The sequence below is a fragment of the Berghia stephanieae genome, chromosome 4 (assembly GCF_034508935.2).
Source record: "Berghia stephanieae isolate SIO BIC M18660-M18661 chromosome 4, UCSD_Bste_1.3, whole genome shotgun sequence".
Lineage (NCBI taxonomy): Eukaryota > Metazoa > Mollusca > Gastropoda > Nudibranchia > Aeolidiidae > Berghia > Berghia stephanieae.
The window spans coordinates 78017736-78042595 of NC_088363.1; the positions used below are offsets into that span (position 1 = coordinate 78017736).

Sequence of the window (24860 nt, forward strand, 5' to 3'; positions counted from 1 at the left end):
CCCCTGTTACGCGATATTACATTTTTCCCCCCGACAGACAACGCTCTTAGCGGCCAGATACTCGTTTTACACCTGAGTACGGTGAAAGAATGTGAGTTAAGAGCCTTTTCCGAGGACTCAACTATTCATCTCTCAGAGCGGCGGGACTCGGACCCAGGACATTCATACCACTGGACCAGATAGCCGCACGTATGATTTAATAAAATAAAATATTATAGGTATATCACACTGTGAACTGCGCGTTCGTTTCACTTTGAAAATTGACCTCTTCACAAGAAGTTGAATTCAGAGTATATTAACCCTAACCGATCCTAGGTCCTGATTCTTGAATATGAAGGCTTTAATATAATGACTGCTATGACGATGTTTGCATTGGGCGGGGGTGGGGGTATTGAGAATCAGGGGGTAGATCTAATTCCTTCACTGTCACCAACGCGGACCTCCCGCACAGACTAAAGCAGCAGTTGTTGTGATTGACTTCTGTACTGGAATGGTATCGTACGGGGATCGGTATTGACCTTGCTCCACTCGATACTTAACCTGATACTATGATCAATCAGTCAATCAGTCTGATAATTTTGTTTGTGTCCGCGGATAAAACCCTGGGATCGACATTTAGCCCAAATCTATCACAATAGTCACGTGACACTCAAACTGCTATTCTCCCCCCCCCCCCAATCCTACCTTTCTTCTCCTCATTATTTGCAACTGCTTTCCTTCTAACTTAGATGTGTGCAATATTGTCTTCATCATGTCTTACTCAAATAAATATCTGCCCGTACTACAACAACTACTACTACTACTACTACTACTACTACTACTACTACTACTACTACTACTACTACTACTACTACTACTACTACTACTACTTTTACGACTACTAATATTACTAAAATTACTACTAACTACAATCACTTTCCTACTACAGCGCCAACTAAATATATAATCAACTTGTCCTTCTACACAAATAACGGTTTGCTTTCATCCTAGCTTCCATTTATTTTCCAATAATTTTACAACCAATATTCAAACACAAACTCTCTCTCTCTCTCTCTCTCTCTCTCTCTCACACACACACACACACACACACACACACGCACACCAACACATACAGACAAACACACACACACACATTTGTTTTTTTAAAGGGTATAAATAGAAGTAACAAGGAAAGCAAACAGTTTCACAACTCTAAATCCATACCAGGCAAGAACAAATTTACGACCACCGCAAATCCATTTTTACTTTACGACCACCCTCCCTCTAATCCTCTATAAACCCCAAACCTACTGCAAACATAATTTGACAGATTGTTCTTATACCATCCCCACTGTCAAACTCTTTATTCCACCTCTGTCCAATTTCTTTGACAATTACGTATTCTTATATGCTACTTTTGTTCTGGTCCCAATCCCCACTGTAATTTGTACCTGTTTCACGTGAAAGTGAGGCGGCAAGCGTTCAAACGGAATGAACCATCAGAAAATCGTTAAAATCCATCTGGACTGGACAATACCCAAAGCTCACAGGTACACACATTCACCAATCCATGTCCACTTCAATGGAGCTCAATTTAATTCGACGAAAAGACGACCAGTAACCTACCACACTGTGAGTTGATTGCCCCATTGCTCTCTAACAATGAACGCATTTTTAGTTTGACCGATTTGACCATGGGTCATTCTTCTCCAGTCTTATTTTCTGGGGTATCGCGCCCTGGATCTGAACCCAGTGCGGTAATGTTACGACTGGCGGCTGGACGGGATGAATGGATTGAAAGGCACGGGTCAGATAAGCTTAAGAGCACTGGGATGGGATTCGCCTGCACAGGAGGAGGTTTAAGGAAGAGATTAATCATGTCGTGTGTGAAGATTTTAGCGTAGCTCGGTGGGACAAGTCGATGGTGTGTGTGGTCGGTTGTCAAAGTAATCGTCCATCGATGGAAAGGTAGTAGGTTTGTGCCCTGGTATTGGCGCTGTGATTTTTGAAAATCATTTTTCTTTGAACTTTTAACATTTCAGTTCTCTTTAGTAATCACACTTCAGATAAAATGTGTGTGCAAATAAGCTGCCTTTAAATGACCTAGATATTAAGATTCAGAGATTTAATTGTGCAACTCAAACACCGCCCTGAGGAAAGTTGTTTGTGGAATGGGTTTTGGAGTGTTGAAATTGAACGAGTGTCAAATGGCGACCTGATGTTAAGATAACAATTGATATAAAAATGTGCTTTTACCTATCAATGTTTGTATGAAAAAATGTTTGACAGGCTTGTGGGTTTTCTTTAAAATATTCAAGTGGAAAAATGGGAAAGGAGGCACGGGTGCAGGATAAAAATCGTTAATGGGGTCGAGGGTTGCTGATTATGTTTGGGTGATTTTATACTTTTCTCTGTTTTACTTGACACACACACACACACTCACACACACACATATATATACACACACACACACAAACTCAAACGCACATATTTTTTCACTTTTGTATAAACATTGGAATTTAGAATACAAATGACAAACTGATAACAGACAGTCATTGTATTCTGGACACTAAGGTATATTATAATGATATTGATCGATTAAAATGAGCCAAACTTTTCAAAAGTCCAAAATCTATCTGAGAAGCCAAAGTTTGAGAATTGTTTGATAAGATGCGCGTCGTCATCTAAAATTATTGATACTTGAAGTAAAAGTTTTCTGGCAAAAAAAGTAAATGGTTAGTCGTCTTTGTGAACTATTTTGAGAGTTCATAGCATGATGTGTTCGCTAAAATTGTAAAGATGCAAGCATTTTTCAGTACAAAAAAGGGCATCTTATTGCATGTAACCAAAACAATCCATAACGTATAATCTCTGATAGAAGACTGCAGTCTCATCTATCAAGCAGACAAATTATTTCGCCAATTTCATTGCCATAGGATTATTAAACAGCATTTTGTTGTTCGTGGATACCACATTGTAACATCGGCTACTCTTGGAAATATGGCAGCAATCCGATAAATAAGCTCGTATAATTTCGTGTCATTTTACTACATTGCTGCTGAGAGAGCAGGTTTCTATCCCATTAGAGTCGCATACTGGTTAAATAACTTTTTTCTTTTCGGTAAAACATGTTTACTTCAAATTAAACAAGAATGGCCATTAATTTGCCAAAAAAAAAAATCTTCAAGCAGTGACATCAAGACCGTAGGTTTTAAGAAAGTTTTAAACCGTTGGTGGTTAACAAATCTATTGATATAAGAAGTAATTTTTAAATTTTTTTTGCCAAAATAAAAAAAAAAGGAATGTTTTGTCATAGGAGCGTAGAACGGGTCGAAGTCTATCATGAAATGATTTGCAGGTCCTTAGAAACCTGAGCGTCGTGACGACACTGCCTGGTAGGAGGAATTGATTCCGGTTTGTTGTTGATGCAAGGGTCAGCCATGGTCAAGCGGAGAACGACCCATTGTTGATTGACTATAGTATAGTGGTAATAATAATACTTATTGATTCTCAAAGGCGATATAGACTGATTGATACAGTCGTTGCCTGCTTGTGAAGCAAAGTGACTTAGAACTGTGTAGAGATGGAGATTGACGACTAGTGGTAGTTTCTACTGCCGTACATAACGTACTCACTGACAATAAACACTCTATTCATTTTGGCCTGGAAACTTTTACGTATTTCAAATATCGACCGATTCTCAAAATGTCAAAAATGATTAAACATGAGACAATACTTCATCTGAAATCTGAGATTTTAAATTGAGATTTGACAAGTTAAAGGAAATTTTGAATAATCGATATTAATTGACGCCAGAAAACCGAGGATTTTTGACTAGTTGAAGGCCATTTTAATCGATCGATATTTATAGAAGTAAAAGTAAACTTTTTTATTATGATCGTTAGAGGGGTCATTTTAATCGATTGATATTTATAGAAGTAAAAGTAAACTTTTTTATTATGATCGTTAGAGGGGCCATTTTAATCGATTGATATTTATAGAAGTAAAAGTAAACTTTTTTATTATGATCGTTAGAGGGGCCATTTTAATCGATTGATATTTATAGAAGTAAAAGTAAACTTTTTTATTATGATCGTTAGAGGGGCCATTTTAATCGATTGATATTTATAGAAGTAAAAGTAACCTTTTTTTTATTATGATCGTTAGAGGGGCCATTTTAATCGATCGATATTTATAGAAGTAAAAGTAAACTTTTTTATTATGATCGTTAGAGGGGCCAATTTAATCGATTGGTATAATATATTAATTGAAATAAAAGGAGTCATATTTATTTTCTTTGGTGATTTCAAGAAAAAGAAATTCTAATATAAACTTCATAGTCTTAGATGGATTACTTAAGGACAATACATAAATATCATTTAATTTGATCGTAGGTAGTTTGACACAGAAGATTGTCGATACAACACACGCTGTATTTATATATGATTTAGTTACATAATAAGTTAGAAATGAAAAAGAGGGGCTGGAGGTGGATAAAAATTAATAAAATTAATGATTTCAGCCATTAAACACGAGAGTTACATCCGTGTGTCGAGTGTCGAGATTTAGAGACGGCGGTTAAATCGTTCATTTTATGCAAGGTGACACCGAAACGTGAAATGTAAACAATAGAGAGGGAAAGAATTTGCCTGCATCGTCATTTCATTGTGTTTAAAAGAATCGTGCGACATTTTCAGCTGCCTAAAAAGCAAATACAAAACGAATACTCTTATTCAAACTTTAGAGCCAATTGTTAGCTTGATTTTTAACTCTTTCACGACGAAGTTAATTATCTTTCAGATTATAAATTGCTACACTTTATCTATCTTATTCTAAATATTGACGCAATGCGTTTCGTTAAAATGCTCACAACATCCGCCAGCCGGATATAACGTACCAACACAAAACTATGTGTAACATTGAACGTTTGTTGTCTGATTGATAGAATTTAGTGATAACTATTCATAAAAATGGCTGGCTAAAACAATAACAACAAGCTCAGTGACGTTAATTTCGTTTCCTCTATAAGATCCATCCGTTTCCACCATAAGGATTGAATGCTTCACGTCGGTCTCACTACCCTCAATATGAACATACTAAATCTAATGTCGGGTTAAGAATGTCCTACAGTTGAACCCCGTTTGTAAAGGGTTAAAGGCCTCCGGGAGATAGAAGCTTTAAATACAGGCCTTTTAAATAAAAGTTAGAGAACAATTATGTTACATACACTATGAATGCATTTGTGGATTGAACTTTTAAAAAAGTAAAAAAAGGTTATTCTATTCGTTTGTCCTACAAACATGGGAGAAAATTGTGCAAGGCACTTTAAGAATGAGAAAAAAACATAAATTATATTCACTATGTAAATGCAGTTACTATTATTATTATTATTATTATTATTATTATTATTATTATTATTATTATTATTATTATTATTTATTATTATATTATTATTATTATTATTATTATTATTATTATTATTATTGTTATTACTATTATCGTTATCACTATTATGATTCTTTTTCCTCCACCTCCTCCTCCTCCTCCTCCTCTTCTCCTTCTTCTTCTTCTTCTTCTTCTTCTTCTTCTTCTTCTTCTTCTTCTTCTTCTTGTTGTCATTATAACAATTATATTATTATTATTATTATTATTATTATTATTATTAATAATAATAATAATAATAATAATAATAGTAAAAATAATAATAATAATAATAATAATAATAATAATAATAATAATAATAATAATAATAATAATAATAATGCTGAAAACTTATATAGCGCTATAACTCCGAGACACCAGACTCTAAGCGCTTAAATTACAAATTACTTTGGCTGAAACATACTCATTCACACACACAAGCACACACACACACACACACACACACACACACACACATACACACACACAACACAACACACAACACAAACCAAACCTATCTTGCTTCTCATACCATCTACTAAAATCGAAACAAATATGTTTTAAGCGAACGTTTAAAAATAGACAAAGATTCTTTTTCACGAATGCTCTGCGGTAAGGCGTTCCAAATAGAGGGTCCGAAATGAGAAAAGGATCTCATTCCAGCATTTTTCCGAATTCGAGGGACAACTAGTTTTGTGGAATCACTGGCCGAACGTAAGGGGCGGGGTTTTGAATATCTTTCAATTAGTTCTGAAAGGTAGGAAGGGGCAGTACCTTCAAGACAACGATACACTAAAACACAAGCTTTGAATTTAATTCTTTTCTCAACAGGCAGCCAATGCAGGTCATGAAGTAGAGGTCCGGCAGAGTCGCACCTACGCTTCATAAATACTAGTCTGGCAGCGCTGTTTTGGACAATCTGAAGACGTTTCAGATTGTATTGCGAAACGCCAAACAACAGAGCATTACAATAATCCAATTTCGATAGTACGAGGGACACAACCAGGTGCTTGGTCACATCCTCAGATATGAACCGTCTAATGGAAGCAATCTTTTTTAGTTGGAAAAAGAGAGATCTAACCAAATTATTAACCTGATGCTCCATCGACAGTCCAGAGTCTAAGAATGTGCCAAGGTTTTTCACTTTGTCAACAATTTGAATAGAGGCATCCCCCAACTTCAAATCTGTTTCACTTTTCCACTTCCTGTTCCCCACATACAGCACCTCCGTCTTATCATCATTCAGTTTCAGTCTGTTCTCATTCATCCATTTCTTAACACTTTGGATACAATTTTTACTATTGGCTGATACTTCTTGTAAATTTCTCATATTGGAAACGCAGTACAATTGCGTATCATCAGCGTATTGATGGTAAGACAGACCAAAACTTCTGATGATTTTAGACAGAGGGCCAACGTACAAAACAAAAAGAACGGGTCCAAGGACTGAACCCTGGGGAACCCCACAATCAAGAAAGATTTCCTCCGATCTATATTCATCCACCGTAATAATCTGTTTACGATTAAACAAATATGACCTAAACCAATCAAGCGCTGCACCAGACACGCCATAAGTAATTTCAAGACGTTTGAGAAGAAGATTGTGATCAATAGTATCAAAAGCAGACGATAGGTCAAGCAAATTCAGCAAAGAACATGAACCATTGTCTATAACAGAGAGGAGATCATTAACAACCCTAACAAGTGCGGTTTCCGTCGAATGATGTTGCCTATAAGCAGACTGAAATTTTTCTTCAAGACAATTATTTTTAAGATGAGACAGTAATTGTTTCAAAACAAGCTTTTCTAAGATCTTAGAGAGAAAAGGAAGATTAGAGACAGGGCGATAGTTTTTTAAGTTCTCTTTATCGAGATCAGGTTTTTTCAAAAGGGGTTTGACATGAGCAACTTTGTAAATGTCTGGTACAGCACCTGACTGCAACGAATTATTAACAATACATGTAAATGGTGTTAAAATTACATCAATGCATTTTTTTAAAATGGCAGTATTTAAGGGGTCTAAATCACAACTTTTAGTTGGAGACGACATAATGCAATCACGTAAGTCAGCTTCAGTAATCTTTGAAAAATGTGTTAACGAATCACCATGAAACTTGTCAAATGTTGTAGGGATCGATTCAGACGAGAGTTCCTTCCTGATGGTATCCGTTTTTTCTTTAAAATATTGACCAAAGCGAGTTGGTAGATCTGCACGATCGATTAAAGATGGGAGAGCTGGTTGCGTCTGTTGTCCCAGCAGTTCCTTGGTCAAGGCAAAGAATTGTCTCGAACGTCCCACGTTTTTGAGGCTTTCTTCATAGAATTTCTTTTTGGCCCTGAAATTGACGGCTTTTGCATCATTTCTAGCCGCGATGTATCGCTTCTTATCGACAGCATCTCTGGACTTGAGCCATTTTCTTTCTGCCCGCCTCCTGGCTAATCCATTCAATTTTATTTCGGTATTATACCAGGGTGCTTGACGTCTCACTTTTACTGCTCTAGTTGTTAAGGGAGCATGCTTGTCCACCGTACCAACAATTGACTCGTGGAGACCATTCGCATCATGTTTATTTTTAACGTTATGGTCAAGGTCTTGTTTAAAAATGTTCATGTTTATATTCTTCAAATTACGAGATGTTATCATCTTTTTTACTTCGTGCTTCATTGGAAATAAAACGAAAAACACAATTAAATGATGGTCAGAGATTAATTTATCAATATTTGAGACAGGTGAAGAGAGAGAATGTTCAATGTCTGTAATGACATGATCTATTGTGTGGCCATGGTTGTTTGTAGGACCGCTTACAAGTTGAATATAGTTGTTTGTGTCAATAATCTCCCGAAATACTTTCGATTCATTTTTGTTTCCGAAATAATCAATGTTAAAATCACCCATAAAAATATTATGCTTTTTGTTAATGGATTGCATAGACATAAATTCTCCGAACTCAGATAAAAAATCAATTGTTGATATTTTGTTTTGTTGGCTTGGTGGTGGGCGGTAGACACAGTGAAACGACTTTTTAAAATTATTTTCATGAATGGCAAATCCAGCGTATTCAAAACTTCTAAAATTATCATGGTGAAATGATATCTTGTCAAAGAGTGACAAGTTGTAAATAATTGCAATACCACCTCCTTTCCTCCCAATGCGTGGAAATGATTTAATACAAAAGCCTTCGGGTGTAATTGCTTTCATAATTGGATCATCATATGAATGATTAAGCCATGTTTCCAAGATGACAAAAATATTAATTTTATGATCTTCAATAATGTCGATTATGTCTTGAGTTTTATTACGACACGATCTAACATTTAGTAATCCAATTTTTAAACTGGTATGATCACTACGTGCAGGTTGTTGTTGTTGTTGTTGTTGTGTTGTTGTTGTTGTTGTTGTTGCTCAAGACGGTGCTGTTGCTGCGAGTTGTTGTCATGGTGGTCGTTAATTTCATACTGACTGTCACGGACAGTGTTGACATTTGACAAGGAACGGTGAGGATTACTCATTGAAGTGATTAGATTGGATGGGGGACGAGTGTTGATAAATTGAAGCGAGGATCGAGGTCGTAGGGGGAGCGGGCGTGGGGTTGGCCGATGACCAATGACGGTGGTTATAGGGCGTTGTTTTCGTCTACCCCCTCTGAGTCTGTTCACAAAATTAGTATTATAAATAGATCGATGTACACGGTAGTTGTTAAAAGTAATAATAATAATAATAATAATAATAGTAAAAATAATAATAATAATAATAATAATAATAATAATAATAATAATAATAATAATAATAATAATAATAATAATAATAATAATAATAATAATAATAATAATAAGAAGAATAATAATAATAATAATAATATCATTGTTATGAACCCACAAAACAATGTTTATATAAATTACAACCAAAATAAGTGTAGACCAGAAACCTATGTTTTGAATAGGGCGACTAATAGAGGATTTAAGCCTAATCCCAACAACTGAACAACAAGACCCTTGTGAAAGCAGACAATATTTTGTATGTTTAAATACGCCCCAGAGCCATCTCTCAACACAGACTTATAATTTAGTGTTAATTGTGACCCATCGTATCAAAACGGTAGTATATCAAGGTGAATCTGATATCAAAATTTAATCTTTAAGTAAAACTCATAACATTTGAGTCAAAAATAAATGCCTTCATGTTGGAGAGTGAGTTTTATTTCAAAATTTCAATACATTTAAATTTCCTAATCTTGATTATTTGGATGTAGATCTCAATATCTTTCATATTATAGATAGTATGCAGATGACGTCACTCAGGCCTTTGTTATTGTTTTTGCCATCCCCGTTTGTGAGTTGTTCTCACTAAACTGTATTAACCAGACTATAAAAGTTCATGGTTACACAGAGTTTGTGTGTTGGTCCGTTATACTTCCGGATGGCAATGTTGTGAACTCCTTGGCCAAGCGCATTCTATCTATAGTCCATTCCGATATAATACCGGTTTGATGGGGTGGAACACAAATTACAAATGTTCCGTGCCTCTGAAAAAAATGAGTGTCTTGTTTACGGGGTGTCCACAACAAATACGACCGAGTTTTCATGCTATATTATAGATATTATTATAGATAGTTCGAAGATGACGTCACTCAGGTCTTTGTTATTGTTTATTGCCATCCGCGTTTATGAGCAATGCTCACTGAACTCTATTAACCTGACTATAAACGTTCATGGATACATACAGTTTTGTGTATTGGTCCGTTATACTTCCGGATGGCAATGTTATGAGCTTCATAGCCAAGCGCATACTATCTATATTGAGGCTTATCATGAATGTATCTTGTATTAGAATAAAATCGTTCACTGAACCCAAATAACCAGGGGAGTTAAGTCGTCACTCTAAAGTGACAACTTCTTTGTCATATAATTTGTGACCAATCGTTTCATAACGGTAGACCTGCCTACTAAAACGAAAAAATCGTAGAATTACGAAATTTTGGCTCAAATTTCAAAACTTCTTGAGCATCTTGAAGTCATTAAGACGTATTGAAAATGTAAGTTGGTGCCGGACTACATATTATTTTGAGGATTTTGAAGTGATGACAAATTGTTTATATATTAAATGACCTCTAGCGACTTCTATGTTATTACCAAAGAATTACACATTTTTAACTTTTCATGGAGGCAGGTCTGTAACGGGGTATGGGTGGACCTTATGTTTAAAATTGAATTTTAAGTTAAAAATATGCAATTAGAGTTGAATTAAATAGCGTCCATTGATTTCTGTTTCTTAAACTTCAAATAATTAAAATCTGATCATTTGGGCACAACCAAAAAAAAAAAAAAAAAAGCAACCCCCCCCCCCCCAAAAAAAAAAAAAACCACACAAAAAAACACAAAACAAAACTCAACTCCCCCCCCACCCCCGAAAAAAAACAACCCCCCCCAACAACAAAAAACAAACAAACAAACAAATAAACAAAAATCAATAACAAAACAAAACAAGCAAAATAAACAATTGGTTTGTTCCGATATAGTAATGAACCAGATTCACGTCGCCAGTCATATTTTCAACAAGGCAGACATTTTGAAAAGAATAGACCAGCCAGTTTACTGCTTCCAGACAATGATAAGTTTAATATAATCACAATACACTAGTGTGTAGTGTAACAATTAAAATGTAATCAGGTCTATTTTTTGTCGGCAGTTAGATATGTCTCAAAACTCCTTTGCTATTGACTCAGAATCAAAATACTGTAATTACGGGGTATCATATAAAATCAATATCTCTCTTTATAAAGAATTTTATTTTCTTTACGATGACTTAACGCATCATTTGTTCCTCAATCAGTTAACTTGCCGTACTCTGGAAACACACGTATTTAAAAATTTGGTCAGAAAATTCATCCTTTAAATGATCCTCATCTTGGCAAAAACTCTCAAACCAGGGACCTCGCGAAGTCCTAGGTTTGAGAGTTTTGTCAAGATGCTGGTAATATAAATCTATCAATATTTGAAGGACGAGTTTTCGACCAATTTTTTAAAACGTGTTCTTCCTGAGTATGCCAGTTAACTTGTTCAATTGATCATATCGATTTGTTGGTCCGTTTAGCACCCGACTAACATTATATTGTAACGGCCTGTAATTTGGCATCTAGTACGCATCTCGGCCATATTCAAGTTCTATTTTTCTGAGGCAGGCGTTTTATATAATATTGCATTACGATTGGGAAGCGACAATATTACTATCATTTTTCACCGCCTTGGTAACTCCTTCAAATCGTCAACTCAGTGCATGGTTACCTATTAAAATAGCCAGCATCTATAGCGTTTTTTAAGGACAATGAATTATACTGTTTTGAAAAGGCGGCCAAGCAAACATCATTTATTGCAATATGAAGAGTAGAACAAGTATCCTACTGTTCTGACAATGGTACAACTGGTTACCACCTCATTTTTCCCAGGCTCAAAAAATGAATGGACGTTTTGTTTTCTCTGATATTTATAGACATGAAATTCCCACAGTGTGCAAAACTAACTGCATATAAACAACTCCTGCATCGAATTTTTAAATATCAATATTGATACATTACAATTTAGATTTTCACGATGAACGGAACCATTGAACCGAAGACCCGTGTTCCTTTAACTGACAACAGTGAAAACATTAAATCATAATTGGTTTTATAGATATCGACTTCTTTTTGTGTACAAGATTCGTGACAACCCTAACTACGCCAGCTCTGTTTCCAATAACCTAGATCCCATTCGGCGACTTTTACATTGAAAATGAAAAAGATTTTATTATCAGCCTTGATTACGACGATAAGACTTCTAACCTGTTTGTCACTTGTATTCGTATTTCAAAACATTTTCATTTTATGATCTGAGTAAGACATGAACGATCAATGTCGTTCAAACGCACTAAAAGCTTCTTTCAAATACTTTTTAAAACAAGTTACTTTTTTATCGTGATTTTTTTTCAATTAGACTTTGAACAAAGTGCAAACATACAAAAGAGTAAATCCACTACTCTCTTGTATTGTTGATTTTTTGTTTTGATCTTACTAAGATTATAGAAAGCTACAGGCTGTATAGTTTATGAGAGAAGACTCCCAGGCTTACTTATCTACCTCTTTGTTCGGGTGGTCCATAATAATAAAAAGAAAGTCAAACTGGGCTTAGTAAAGCCATTACCACAGAGAGACTCGGACAGACAGAGTAGGCGGCAATTATGGGATATGGGATAAAGAGACGTGGGTTGACAATAGGAAGCATAATACAACACATAGGCAGGTCTATTGATATCTGCTTTATTATAGAATGACAACAAATGGACATGTGAACGAGAAAATCGACATGGGGCACTTATTATGATTGAAGAAGTCCTATCTATCTTCAATATTTTCCTTCCCACTCTTTACGCACGAATTCTACCTTTACTTTCTATTTAAAGAAAAATACGAAACACCTCCCCTTGTAAAGTTATCGCTTCTTGCTTATTGATGCTTACCGAGTCATACATAATGGAAATAGAATGTTACCCATCCCGTAGCGGATTGAAAAATTAGAAGAATGCGGCATATTCATAATAACATTCTAATTTTATGGTCCAACGCTCCTATAAAACAACTTTGCGATACGTCAAGGGTCCATGACGTCGAAGATAGAATTGAAAAGATTTATTAAAATTCATACTTGTTTTTTTTTTTTTTAATCTTCTTATTCTGGGATATAATCGATGCTCCTAGATCCGGATACGATTCCATAACCCTTTGACCAATTAGTTATACTTTGGGGTATGTCTAAAATAGAACTGACGAGATTTCTAAAGATTCTTACTTGTTTTTAGAGATCTTCTTGATCTAAGAGATATTCAATGCTCCTAGATTAGGATTCGAACAATAACCTTTCGAACAAATGCTTAACTCGTAATCATCGCTTTGGTTACAGGTTTAAGAAAAAGTATAGTGTAATATAAACTTATAAAACACACGAAGTACTGCCAAAGACGTAAAGTCAGTGCAGGAACGTATGGTAGGACTGAAGCGCAATAATACAGATAATCCACTGTCGTGAAAGAAACTGCAGTCTAAAACGTCCTTGCCAAACACGCAAATTCATGGAACCGACGTACAGCTATCACAATATTTCCAATTTATGTTTCACCCTTTTACATTCACGTATAATTTATCAAATCACGGTTTTGTCGAAATTTTCCTGCAGCACCGGCGAGTTGGGCAGTTGGATGAATTCGTGTTAAGACTGTAGTTAATTTTTTCTTCTTTCTACAATATTTATTTACATAATGTATTGTTTTAAGGGATAGAAATTGTATTGCTAGCAACATGAATGTAGAGTGCTTGCTTGAAATCGTATTAAAATATATTGTTATCCACGCGTATGTCATCTTATAAAATTTCGCAACCTCGCATTAGCATGTTATTTAAGTTCTGAAAGAGTATCACTTATTACCACGGTTTATATTAATGTTATTTGGACGGTCAACATTATTGTTTCTATTTGTTTATTTATTTATATATTGTTTTAAAAAATAAAATGACAGATATACGGCTATGTGGTCTTGTGGTATGACACTCGACTTCGGATCAGAAAGTCCTGGGTTCGAGTCTCGCTCTGAGCGACGGATAGTTGCGTCCTTGGAAAAGACTCTTGACTGACATTCTCTCACCGTACCCATGTGTAAAATGAGTACGTGGTCATTAACAGCTCTGTCGGAAAATTTTTAATATCGCCTAACAGGCGTCATGTCTCGTTCTTAATTGTTGCTGTTGGCTAGGGTTCCCTGTAAAGCGGTTTGAGCACGTTTAGTGGATATTGTGCTATAAAAAAGCTCAAGATAAAACCATTTTGCAGTCAGTTGACGGTGTGGGCACAATAAAACTGACAGGGAAAGAATAGAGGTGGTTGATAGGTAGGAAAACCCAGGGAGAGGGCGTGGGGCGAACACTAAAGGGTCAATGGTAAATTTAGTGGTCACTCCACGGGGTAGGTTGGTCTTGTGTATATATGGGATATCTTTTGTGTGTGTGTGTGTGTGTGTGTGTGTTTGTGTGTGTGTATATGTGTGTATGTATTATGCACATGTATGTATGTGAGTGTGTTTGTGTGTGGAGTGCGTGTGTGTATAAGAGAGAGAGAGAGAGAGAGAGAGAGAGAGAGAGAGAGAGAGAGAGAGAGAGAGAGAGTGTGTGTGTAGGCGTGTAAATGTGTGACATATAGGGAACTGAAATTGAATTGTCCACTTATTTGGGGACAACAGTTGTTTGTTGGAGTAAGGGTTTGGTTATTATTACCATTATTATTATTATTGTTATTATTATTATTATTACCATTATTATTATTATTGTTTTTAGTATTATTATTATTATTATTATTATTATTATTATTATTATTATTATTATTATTATTATTATTATTATTATTTATTATTATTATCATTATTATTATTATTATTATTATTATTATTATTATTATTACAGTATTATTTTTATTATTATTATTATTATATTATTATTATTATTATCATATCATATATCATCATCATCATCATCATCATCATCATCATCATCATCATCATCATCATCATCATCATCATCATCATCATTATTATTATTATTATTATTATTATTATTATTATTATTCTTTTACATTATTTCATGATTATTATTAATCTCTTTTTAAAAAAAAATAGCAGATAAGCTTATAACTTAGTTGGGAATTGGATACTTATAAAAAGATTCCATTTGGCAACGTAAATTGGAAGATTAATGAATATATATTGACTATTTTAGCATGTTTTGTCATTTAATCTTCCCTATACTAACAGTTTTAATATCATTATGCCAATACCACTCTGAAGAAATTGTTAAAACATTTCACCAGCTTATAATTTTTCACCCTACAACGTTAACCGCGATTGGACGTTAAGCTTGTTAAACGTAGCTTATTTTTCAAATCTATGATTATAATCAAAGACTGAAGAATGTAAAGCAATAAATTAATATTCATTTTGCGCAAAATGTTACATCAGCGCTTATAGTAATTCATACAAAATCTAAGAGAATGATTCCCTCAGCCCCCCCCCCCCCCCCACCCCCTAAGATAGAAATGTTGGGAAGAAATTGAATTATAAATCTTCCTCGGCGAAGATCGAAAGACATGATAAAAATAAGGTATTCAGTTTCACAAACAGCCTTTTATCATCATATTATTGTTGGCTGGTTAGAGAATATCAACGTATGAGCTCTGGGTATAAAATATGATAAAGAAATTCAATGTCACCGTATATCTGATCCACCCTACGACTTCTTTCGTCATAACAACATTCTTTGGTCGCTTCCTTAAACGCGCTCCAACGCCTCAAAGCGGTTTTATGTCTCATTTGTATGACTAAAAAAGTGAGTATATAAAGTATAAAATGAGTGCAAATGTGAACCGGTGTGTCAAAGTGGTATTAAATCGGGATGAACTAGGTGCGTGGAATTGGTTTTATAGCCACAATAAACCATATAAAACTTGGGGTTGATTTATATTGATAATATGGTGGAGAATGGCCTCAATTCATGACGTTGCAAAAGAGCCAAGGTGTTTATTTATCATAATTACAATACTAAATTTACTTTTCGTGGTTCAATTCATCCCGACATAATACCATTTAGAGTTCTTGAAGGTTAAACGACTATATTAGTTCTTCTCAATATAACGTATAAAATGAATCCAATCTTCAAAATTTTGACTATTTATTCCAGAGCGTTAAATGCTACAATATACTATTTTGGGAAGTTGGATTGCAGATATTGTTACCCTATATTGTTATTGGCGTTTTTATACACAGTTAAAACGACAAAACTATTTAGATAGCCTTTTCAAGATTAGATGAATGAATTTTATATATAATAGTTTTTTTTAATTGAATGGATGTCTAAAAAAATTATAATATTACCGTAGGTCTATTCAATCAATATAAAGAAGGATATTGTGTCATACAACACTATATTTTCTTAGAGGCTCAGGAATTTTAATCCTTTCCAGATTGGGTTCCATTTTACTCTCACGGCAACCTGGCATCCTATCTTTCTGATTTCATAAGTGTAGTTGGAGTTGCATCACAGTTGCTGCTGTATTAGTAATGAGAGTTAAACATCCAGATGTAGCCCAATCTATCCCTTTAAAAAATAGGGTTGGGATCAAAATGGTTCCGTGAAGCACATGGTAAATGTTTTGCCAACGAGAACAGAATTACTGACAAGTCTACAATTTATAAAAATTATTTTTAACAGACTGATATTATGAGTAACCTTTAAAAAATTAAGGTCAATGTTATCACCCTTTGACTCAAATGATTATTTACAATCTTCTAGGGCATAATGATCGGTCATTTGATGTTATGAATTGCATATGGCCGCCTTGTTGCCAGATTCACTCAGACTTTATTACCGGACCCAATTTGATAATTTATGACTCAGAATATTCGTCTCGATCTATGTTTATTTCCACAATACAGTAGTATGATAATTAAGTAGATGAGTGCCTGTTACTAATCGCCTACATTTCCCCCACAAAAGTTGCGGTTCTCCACTAGTCCGATAAATAATGATACAAATTGTTATGATCAGAAAGAAATTCGTTTTCGCCGCTAAAGAGTTAAATGATGTATTTAATGTTTGAAATAATACAATCACTGGTCCGTGGTGTTTTTTACGTACCAAATTGTTTGGTACATTAGAAAACAGAATCACTACAATACCATACTCTGAAAAAAGACCTATTCAAACTTTTGGCTAGAAAATTCGTCATACAAATTTCGACCGATTCAAATTATCCTCGTTTTGTCAAAACCCCTCAAATCTGGGACTTCCGCGAAACGAACTCTCAGGTTTGAGAGTTGTTGACAAGATGGGGGTCATTATAATCGGTCGATATTTGAAAAAGAGCTTTCTGGCCAAAATTTTAAATACGTGCATTTTAAAAAAAAGTACGACCAAGCAGTAGCTCTTTAAGTTTTTATTCAATGCTTTGCTGACATAATGTAACGGTTGGTAATAGCTATATATACAACAACAAAAAAGCGTTTTACGAATGGCTGCTTATAAAATTGTAGACAAAATAATATTTCTACGCATAATATTGAACACCATAATAGGTTGTTTTTCAGCTAAGGTTTCATCCTATTTTATAATCTCTCTCTCTCTCTCTCTCTCTCTCTCTCTCTCTCTCTCTCTCTATATATATATATATATATATATATATATATATATATATATATATATATATATATATATATATATATATATTATATATATATATATATATATATATCCCAATTATTTCACATTCGAACAAACAAACAAACACACACACACACACACTCAGTAACACACAATAAACATTGTATAATTAAAAAGAAATTCCATTTCCATAAATTGAGAGAAAGAGTTACACTTAGGCTAGCAATATTGAGATGCCCTCATGTCTTGCGACAGCTCTTACCTCCATAAGTAAAGATTGAGACATGTGGGGTTGGAGGGAGAGAGAGAGAGAGAGAGAGAGAGAGAGAGAGAGAGAGAGAGAGAGAGAGAGAGAGAGAGAGAGAGAGAGAGAGAGAGAGAGAGTTGGGGGGGGGGGAGATAGACATAAGAATGTAATATTGGATCAAAACACGTCAGACAAAAATACCCGTTGCACGTTTAGGCCTGAGTAACTAAGAACAAATAAGGATAAGACATGTTGCCTAACTGAGAATGGCAGAGACTAAAGTGTAAAGAATAAACAAGTACTCACCAAAGGTCCTGGCGTCCACATGGCAGCACAGGAAGTGACCCCTGGCGCGGCCTTGGCCTTGGTTGACCTCCATCGTAGAATCCGGCTAGACGGCGATGGAGACTTGGCTTTCTGCATCACTGTGGAGGAAGACATAGAAGAGGAAGGCGAGAATGAAATCGGGTAGCTGAGAAATCCAAATTCGTCGCCATCCTCATCGTCACTGTAGTTGTTGAAGCGTTCGAGATTTCTTTGCCTGCTGTAGTTGTCATTCATTTGATCACCTTCGTCTGCTTGTTGGAGATCTGGTAAGGATTTGCTGCGTATTAATATTGACTTTGGCATTGTTATTGCATGCAATGGATTGTTTGACTCGGCGTTAATATTACTATGCCCAACGCTGTTATGGTTGTCAGCGCTGTGAATGGACGATGGAGAAGAGCGAGAATCCACTACATATGATCTCCTATTTCTTGGCAGGGTAAGAAAAGGCTCATGCATAAGACTTGCGGTAGAGGATGAAGATGACACATCGTTTTCTACTACAGTGCAAAGATTTCCAGCATTATTTTTTCCTTTGATTTGTCGTTTTAGGCTTTCTGGAAAAGAGTTCATTTTTAGCAAGTTTTGTCGCATGCTTTTCTTTGTTTTGACTAGGTTAGTGGCAGGCAATGTTTGGGACATGCTGTTGCTACAGTCTGATTTAATATTAGAATCTTCGTTAGTAAACACCGGGTTATGAATAAGTTTTATATTTTTGTTCTTTTCAGAAATAACAGTCTTAACAACACATTCAGTTTCTTTTGGATTCATTTGTTTTAACGTTGTCTTGGTTGGCAGCACAGTCAAAGAAGCGTGTGCCGGTTTGCTAGACTCATCAACTAAGATCTCATTAACACGACACAGTCCCGAATTGTTCAAAGGGATATAACTATGATCTAGAGTAACATATTCTGATTCTATCTCCCCGTCACTTGAAGTGCGGTTAACCACGGGTTTGTTTTCAAACTCTCGTGGTTCGTGAGAAACTGATCGCCTCAGAAATTGACTTTTAACCTTTTGGGGTAGTGTTCCACATACTGAATCAAATACAGGAGTGACCCCAGTTCCATTTGAAGGTGCGGAATTTCTGAGGTCTACAGAGGAATGACTGACCGTCAACAATCGTGCGTGATGCAATGTCATTTCTTCCTGTTGGTGATACTCATGTCTGCTTGAAGCAGACGAATTGTCCGATCTGCTAATGTTTTCTTGACTAGAATCTTGTGATCGATTCCCGTTATCGTGTATCCTAGAACTACTTTGTGTTGATGCTGAAGAGTCAAACGAATTCGAAAGTATGTGTGATTTATAACCGTTTCTTAGGGCTGATTTCAACATGATATGCTTTGAACTGCTCGAGGTGGTCGGAAATCCACTAGAACTTACAGGCGAAGGATTTGAAGAAGATGGAGAATCATCGTTACCCCTAAAAAAGTCCATTTTGATATAGCTAGGGCTCCAGGAATCTGCACTGGTCATGCAAGACATTGGTATATCTAAAACGGCCGATAATCGTGACGAAGACGGCGAATCTTTCGTTGACGTTTTCGGAGTTATTTGGTTATGAATTGATTTGGTAGAACCAGCTCGTTCAAGGGTTTGAGCTTCCATTGAGGTGGCTTCGCATTGTGATTTGTTCTCAGTTTTAGAGTTTGTAATGCGTCTATTTTGATTGAAGTACCCGCTTTTCATTGCAAAATCGATTGTCTGTTCACGGCCATTTTTTTCGTTGACTTCTTGTGACGTCAAACCCGGTCGGACATCTATAAGGGAAGATGGATTATAGTGATAAGGTGTGTCAGTGTATGTTTTATTGCCATTACCGCGCACGAAAGAATGGATTATGTGTGTTTTAGGTGTTTCTGTGTCTCTTTGATTGACAGTCAATGTTGCTGGTGTGTTATGGGCGTGTGTGAGAGAATTACCCGGTCTGGCAAGAACACCTGAGTCTATTGGATGTCCGTTTCCCCGCTGTGTTAACGATCGTGTCATTGTTACAGTATTCTCGTTTCCACTATGATTGTTGTTGGTTGTGGATGCTGTAGTTAATGATTGTGGTGATTGTAATGTTGGTTGTGAGTGTCGTGGCAGTGAAGCAGATCGAAATTGTGATTGCGATGACGATGGGGAGGAGGCTGACGGAGGAAATGTTTGCTGGAGTTGTAGGCCAGTTGGCCGGGGAGGTCTAACAGGGTGAGACGATGATAAACCGTCATGTGGCAATAATGTTGATGAAGAATTAGATGCGTATGAATGGCGATTATTACGATGGTTTGAAGGAGATTGATGACGTTGATGATGGTAAGTACGAGAGCGATTCTCTTGGTGACCATTATGCTGATGATAATGATGAGATTTGTCATCTTTTTGAGGAGATTGAGTCAATTGCTCGTTTTCGACATTGTCCATGTGAATACTGGGCTGGTAGAAAAGATTTTCATGATTGAAATTTAGGGAGGTCATTGAATGTCTTTGGTTCTTCATTAACAATTCCTTTTCTGGATCTTTTTGCGTCGTTGTTGAGACTTGGGTTATTTCATTGCTGTTGTTGTTTTCGTTGTGATGGTTGTGATGATGACGATGATGATTTTGATGCCCATGATTATCAAATCCATGACGAGACTGAATGATTGCTGATGAAGGTCTTTGATTATGATGATGGTGATGAGACGAATTGTTGTTATTGTTACTATTACTATTCCTTCCACCATCTCTAGCTGGTCTCCGCGTTAAAGAACTACTCCTATAACTAATGGGTTCTTTGTTACAATCATTGTGGTGGAATCCATTGACAAGATTCAAATGCTGCTGGTGCTGAGGTTGCCGTGAAAACGACGATGATGATGATAATGATGATGATGGTAATGATGTATCTGGTGATGTTTGTATTGTTATTGTTTTCGTCGCCATGGGCTTTGGAAGCTCCACGTATTCATTTTCATCTGGGGCAGCAGGACGTTGGTGCCGGACACGAGTCTGCTGTTGCATGGTCATCAGATTGCTGACAAGTACCATTATAATCCGTGGTCAGTGAATGAATTAACTGGAATAGGGGGGGGGGGTTGAATATTTTATAGTCTAAAACATGCACTCAACGTCATTTTTCTATTTTCTGGCATTGTTATTACTTATCTACTTAGTGACTGCCTAGGAATTATAATTAATTTACATCACAAAAAACGTCATTTCTAAAAAGTGTAACATTATTCACGTGTAAATCATATTAATACTAAAATTCTTAATCTCTGGTTTGTAGTTCGAATTTCACCAATCCATTTGGCACTGTCATCACAAACTTATACACCGTTATTATGTCCCTCACAATAAAGGTAAATCAATTTATACAGTCTCATATCTGTTTCCAGAAAATAAGAAAAACTTGATTATAGCGTTTCAAACACATTAAAGCAATATCTAGCTGTGAAACACATTTAACCATAGATGGCATACTATGTAATTTGGGGAAGTTGAATGCAAAGGCAAGTAGACAGATATGTGCATCAAAAAATACTCTATAGAAACAATTTCAGTGATCATATATATTTGCAATGACCTGACTAAGGAACAATACACGAAACAAATTGCCCTTGAACTTCGGAGCTATCGCATAGACGAAGGAGTAAGAATGGGTGAGAATATTAAGAATGCGCAAAATAAAGACACACAAATACACACACCACACACACACACAAACACACACACACACACACAGAGAGAGAGAGAGAGAGAGAGAGAGAGAGAGAGAAAGAGAGAGAGATAGCTAGAAAGAGAGAGATAGAGAGATAGATAGAAAGAGAGAGAGAGAGAGAGAGAGTGTGTGTGTGTGTGTGTGTGTGTGTGTGAGAGAGAGAGAGAGAGCTGATGTCAAGAGAATTAAATTAACACATTTAATGATCCAAGGACACTGCATTAATTGTTTCCATTGCTACGAGGCAACTCTCAGTTATTGATTTCTCAAAACATAACATCACACGATTTCAAATGCTATCGATTGTCCCAAGTGATTTATTATGAAAAAACACGATATTTGAACGGGTTGTTCAAAAGTGTTGTAACATTTAAAAAAAACAAAACAAAAAAAAAAAACAAAAAAAAAAAAAACAAACAAAACAAACGATAAACAAAATCATAAATTTCGTCCTGGGAAAAATCTAGACCAATAATAAGGTGTTTTCAATAAGAAAAAAGATAAACTATTAAGTGGTTGATAAATATATTAGTTTGATAGGCCAGGGTTCTTAAAAGTATCATAGACATATTAATTTATTGTGAGGCTATGCTGAACTTTTATATAGCACAATATCCACAAAGCGCTTTACAAGGGGTCCCTGACCAACAACAACATCTAACATGTAGGACGAGACATGACTCCTGTTAGGCGATATTACAATCTTTTTTCCGACAGAGGGAAGATAACTGCCACGTACTCATTTTACAAATTGGTGCGATGAGAGAATGTGAGTAAAGAGCCTTTCCAAGGACTCAATTATGAATGAGTACCTGGCCGTTGACAGCGTTATTTCTGTCGGAAAAAAATTGTAATTTCGGGTGTGCATGTGTGTTTGTTAGCAGTGCTTGAATTCTATTGGTATGGCAAATACACACAAAAAAACAAACAAACTACAAATAGATAGATAGATAGATAGATAGATAGATAGATAGATAGATATATAGATATAAAGCTAGATAACAAACTAGTTTGCTGGCGAGATAGATAGATAGATAGATAGATAGAGAGAGAGAGAGAGAGAGAGAGAGAGAGAGAGAGAGAGAGAGAGAGAGAGAGAGAGAGAGAGAGAGAGAGATTGGCATTCACATATATGCACAGAGATAGATATATAGATAGATAGATAGATAGATAGATAGATAGAGAGAGAGAGAGAGAGAGAGAGAGCGAGAGAGAGAGAGAGAGAGAGAGAGAGAGAGAGAGAGAGAGAGAGAGATTATATTTCATATTTGATGTTTTATGAAAAGCTACCTTTATCTTCACAATCAAATAAACACTAGGCAAAGAGAGATCATGACGAAAATATAATGTATCTTTTCACCGTCGACATTGAATCAAAATAACCTATATAAAGTGCTTTTTACGATTAAAACGTCAGCATTAAGTTAGTGACAACAAACAGAATTAATTGCCATAATAAACTCAACCAACTCAGTGATAGTAGTCCTTCCTTTTCAGAATTTGGATCCCGAGGATATAAGCTCATAACATTCAAACTTATATTTCAACAGTGAAAGCGTCCAGTCCCGATTAAGTAATTTCTTTATGTGCACTATTTCCACTAGAAAAACAACTACCATTTTGAAGCGCTTATCAGATACTGTAATGACAAAATATCCCACATAGATAACACGCTAGCAGAATGTGTCATCACAATAATGCTGTTGCTGCGACGGGGTGACAAAAATACATTTAATTTGTACCAACAACAACTTGACAAATCAGAATACACACATTCGAAGACACTACAAATATAAGTATCGTGTTATATTAAAATGAAGTGTGTTAAAAATTTTTATTAAAAAAAATTAGAGTAAATAGTAGAGCCTAAACGTGTTGCTTGTGACAGGCATATTATCTTTCATCATGAATAATCAGGTAGGTGGCGTCTAGGTCAAGTGGAAAAAAAAAGTAGGGCGAATGATGTGAATGATTATGAGAAAGAAGCTTGATTGTAGGATACTGAAAAACAAAACAAAGCAAACAAACAAACAAACAAACAAAAAACATAAACAAATCCACCACCTCCCAAATATAAAACAAAAATCAAATAAACAACCCCTCCCTCCCCTCCCCAAGAACAAAAGTGGTAAAAATAAAAAAAAGAAGAAAATCCGAGCGCGGCGAAAAAAAAAAAAAACCCAACAAAAACAAAAAACAAAACAAAACAAAAAAAAAAACAAACAAACAAACAAACCAGAAACAAATCAAATAGCCAAAAAAAGGAAGAATATATATATATATATATATATATATATATATATATATATATATATTATATATATATATATATATTTTAAATTTTTTTATTTTATTTTATTTTTTTTCATAACCAAACAAAACAATATATATATTTTTTTTTTATTTTATTTTATTTATTTTTTTTTCATAACCAAACAAAACCACAAAAAAAACCCCCCCCAAAAAAACAGTCATCCCCCTCCCAAAAAAAAAAAAAATCAAACAAACAAACAACAAACAAAAAACCCAAAACAAACCCAACAACTAAACAAAAAATAAAGATGTAAACAAAGCGCAAGATCAGTAAAGGAGTTATAGATTCCAATAGCTGCCCTACGGAGATGGAATAAGTAAATACATGGAATGATATATACCTAGTTGTTTCAGTCTATTTTTAGAAGTCCATTTTTGTAACTGCACATTTCGTCATAATATTAGATTTATAGTTGCCGACGAAATGAGTTTTTGGAACAAACCTGAATATGTAAATCTTTATTATCTACCGAAATTTTCTTTGGTGTGCTAATTCGGCTTTTGCGCTATGCCCTGAACAAACATGAGGCCATTTGAATGGGGAATAGTGAAAGGTTCTTAGAGTATTCTACAGATCAGCGATTGCTCAAGAACCAGCTAAATTAAATATTGTTTCATATTTCGTTTATTCACCCATACATAGTGCAACATTAGA

At 35.3% G+C, this 24860-nt stretch overlaps 1 protein-coding gene across 4 annotated transcripts in view; it reads right to left on the reverse strand.

Moving 5' to 3' along the window:
* Positions 1–24860, reverse strand: part of LOC144971317 (rho GTPase-activating protein 6-like) — a 162459-nt gene that overhangs the window by 52010 nt on the left and 85589 nt on the right. For 2 of the 4 annotated variants that reach the window (XM_078911962.1, XM_078911965.1), the window contains exon 2: positions 18184–21559. In XM_078911962.1, coding sequence (XP_078768088.1) covers positions 18184–21219 — 3036 coding nt within the window. In that variant the 5' untranslated portion in view covers positions 21220–21559. Of the gene's footprint in view, positions 1–18183; positions 21560–23362; positions 23599–24860 lie in introns of those variants that run through there. The other 2 variants (XM_078911964.1, XM_078911966.1) reach the window with 2 other exon arrangements.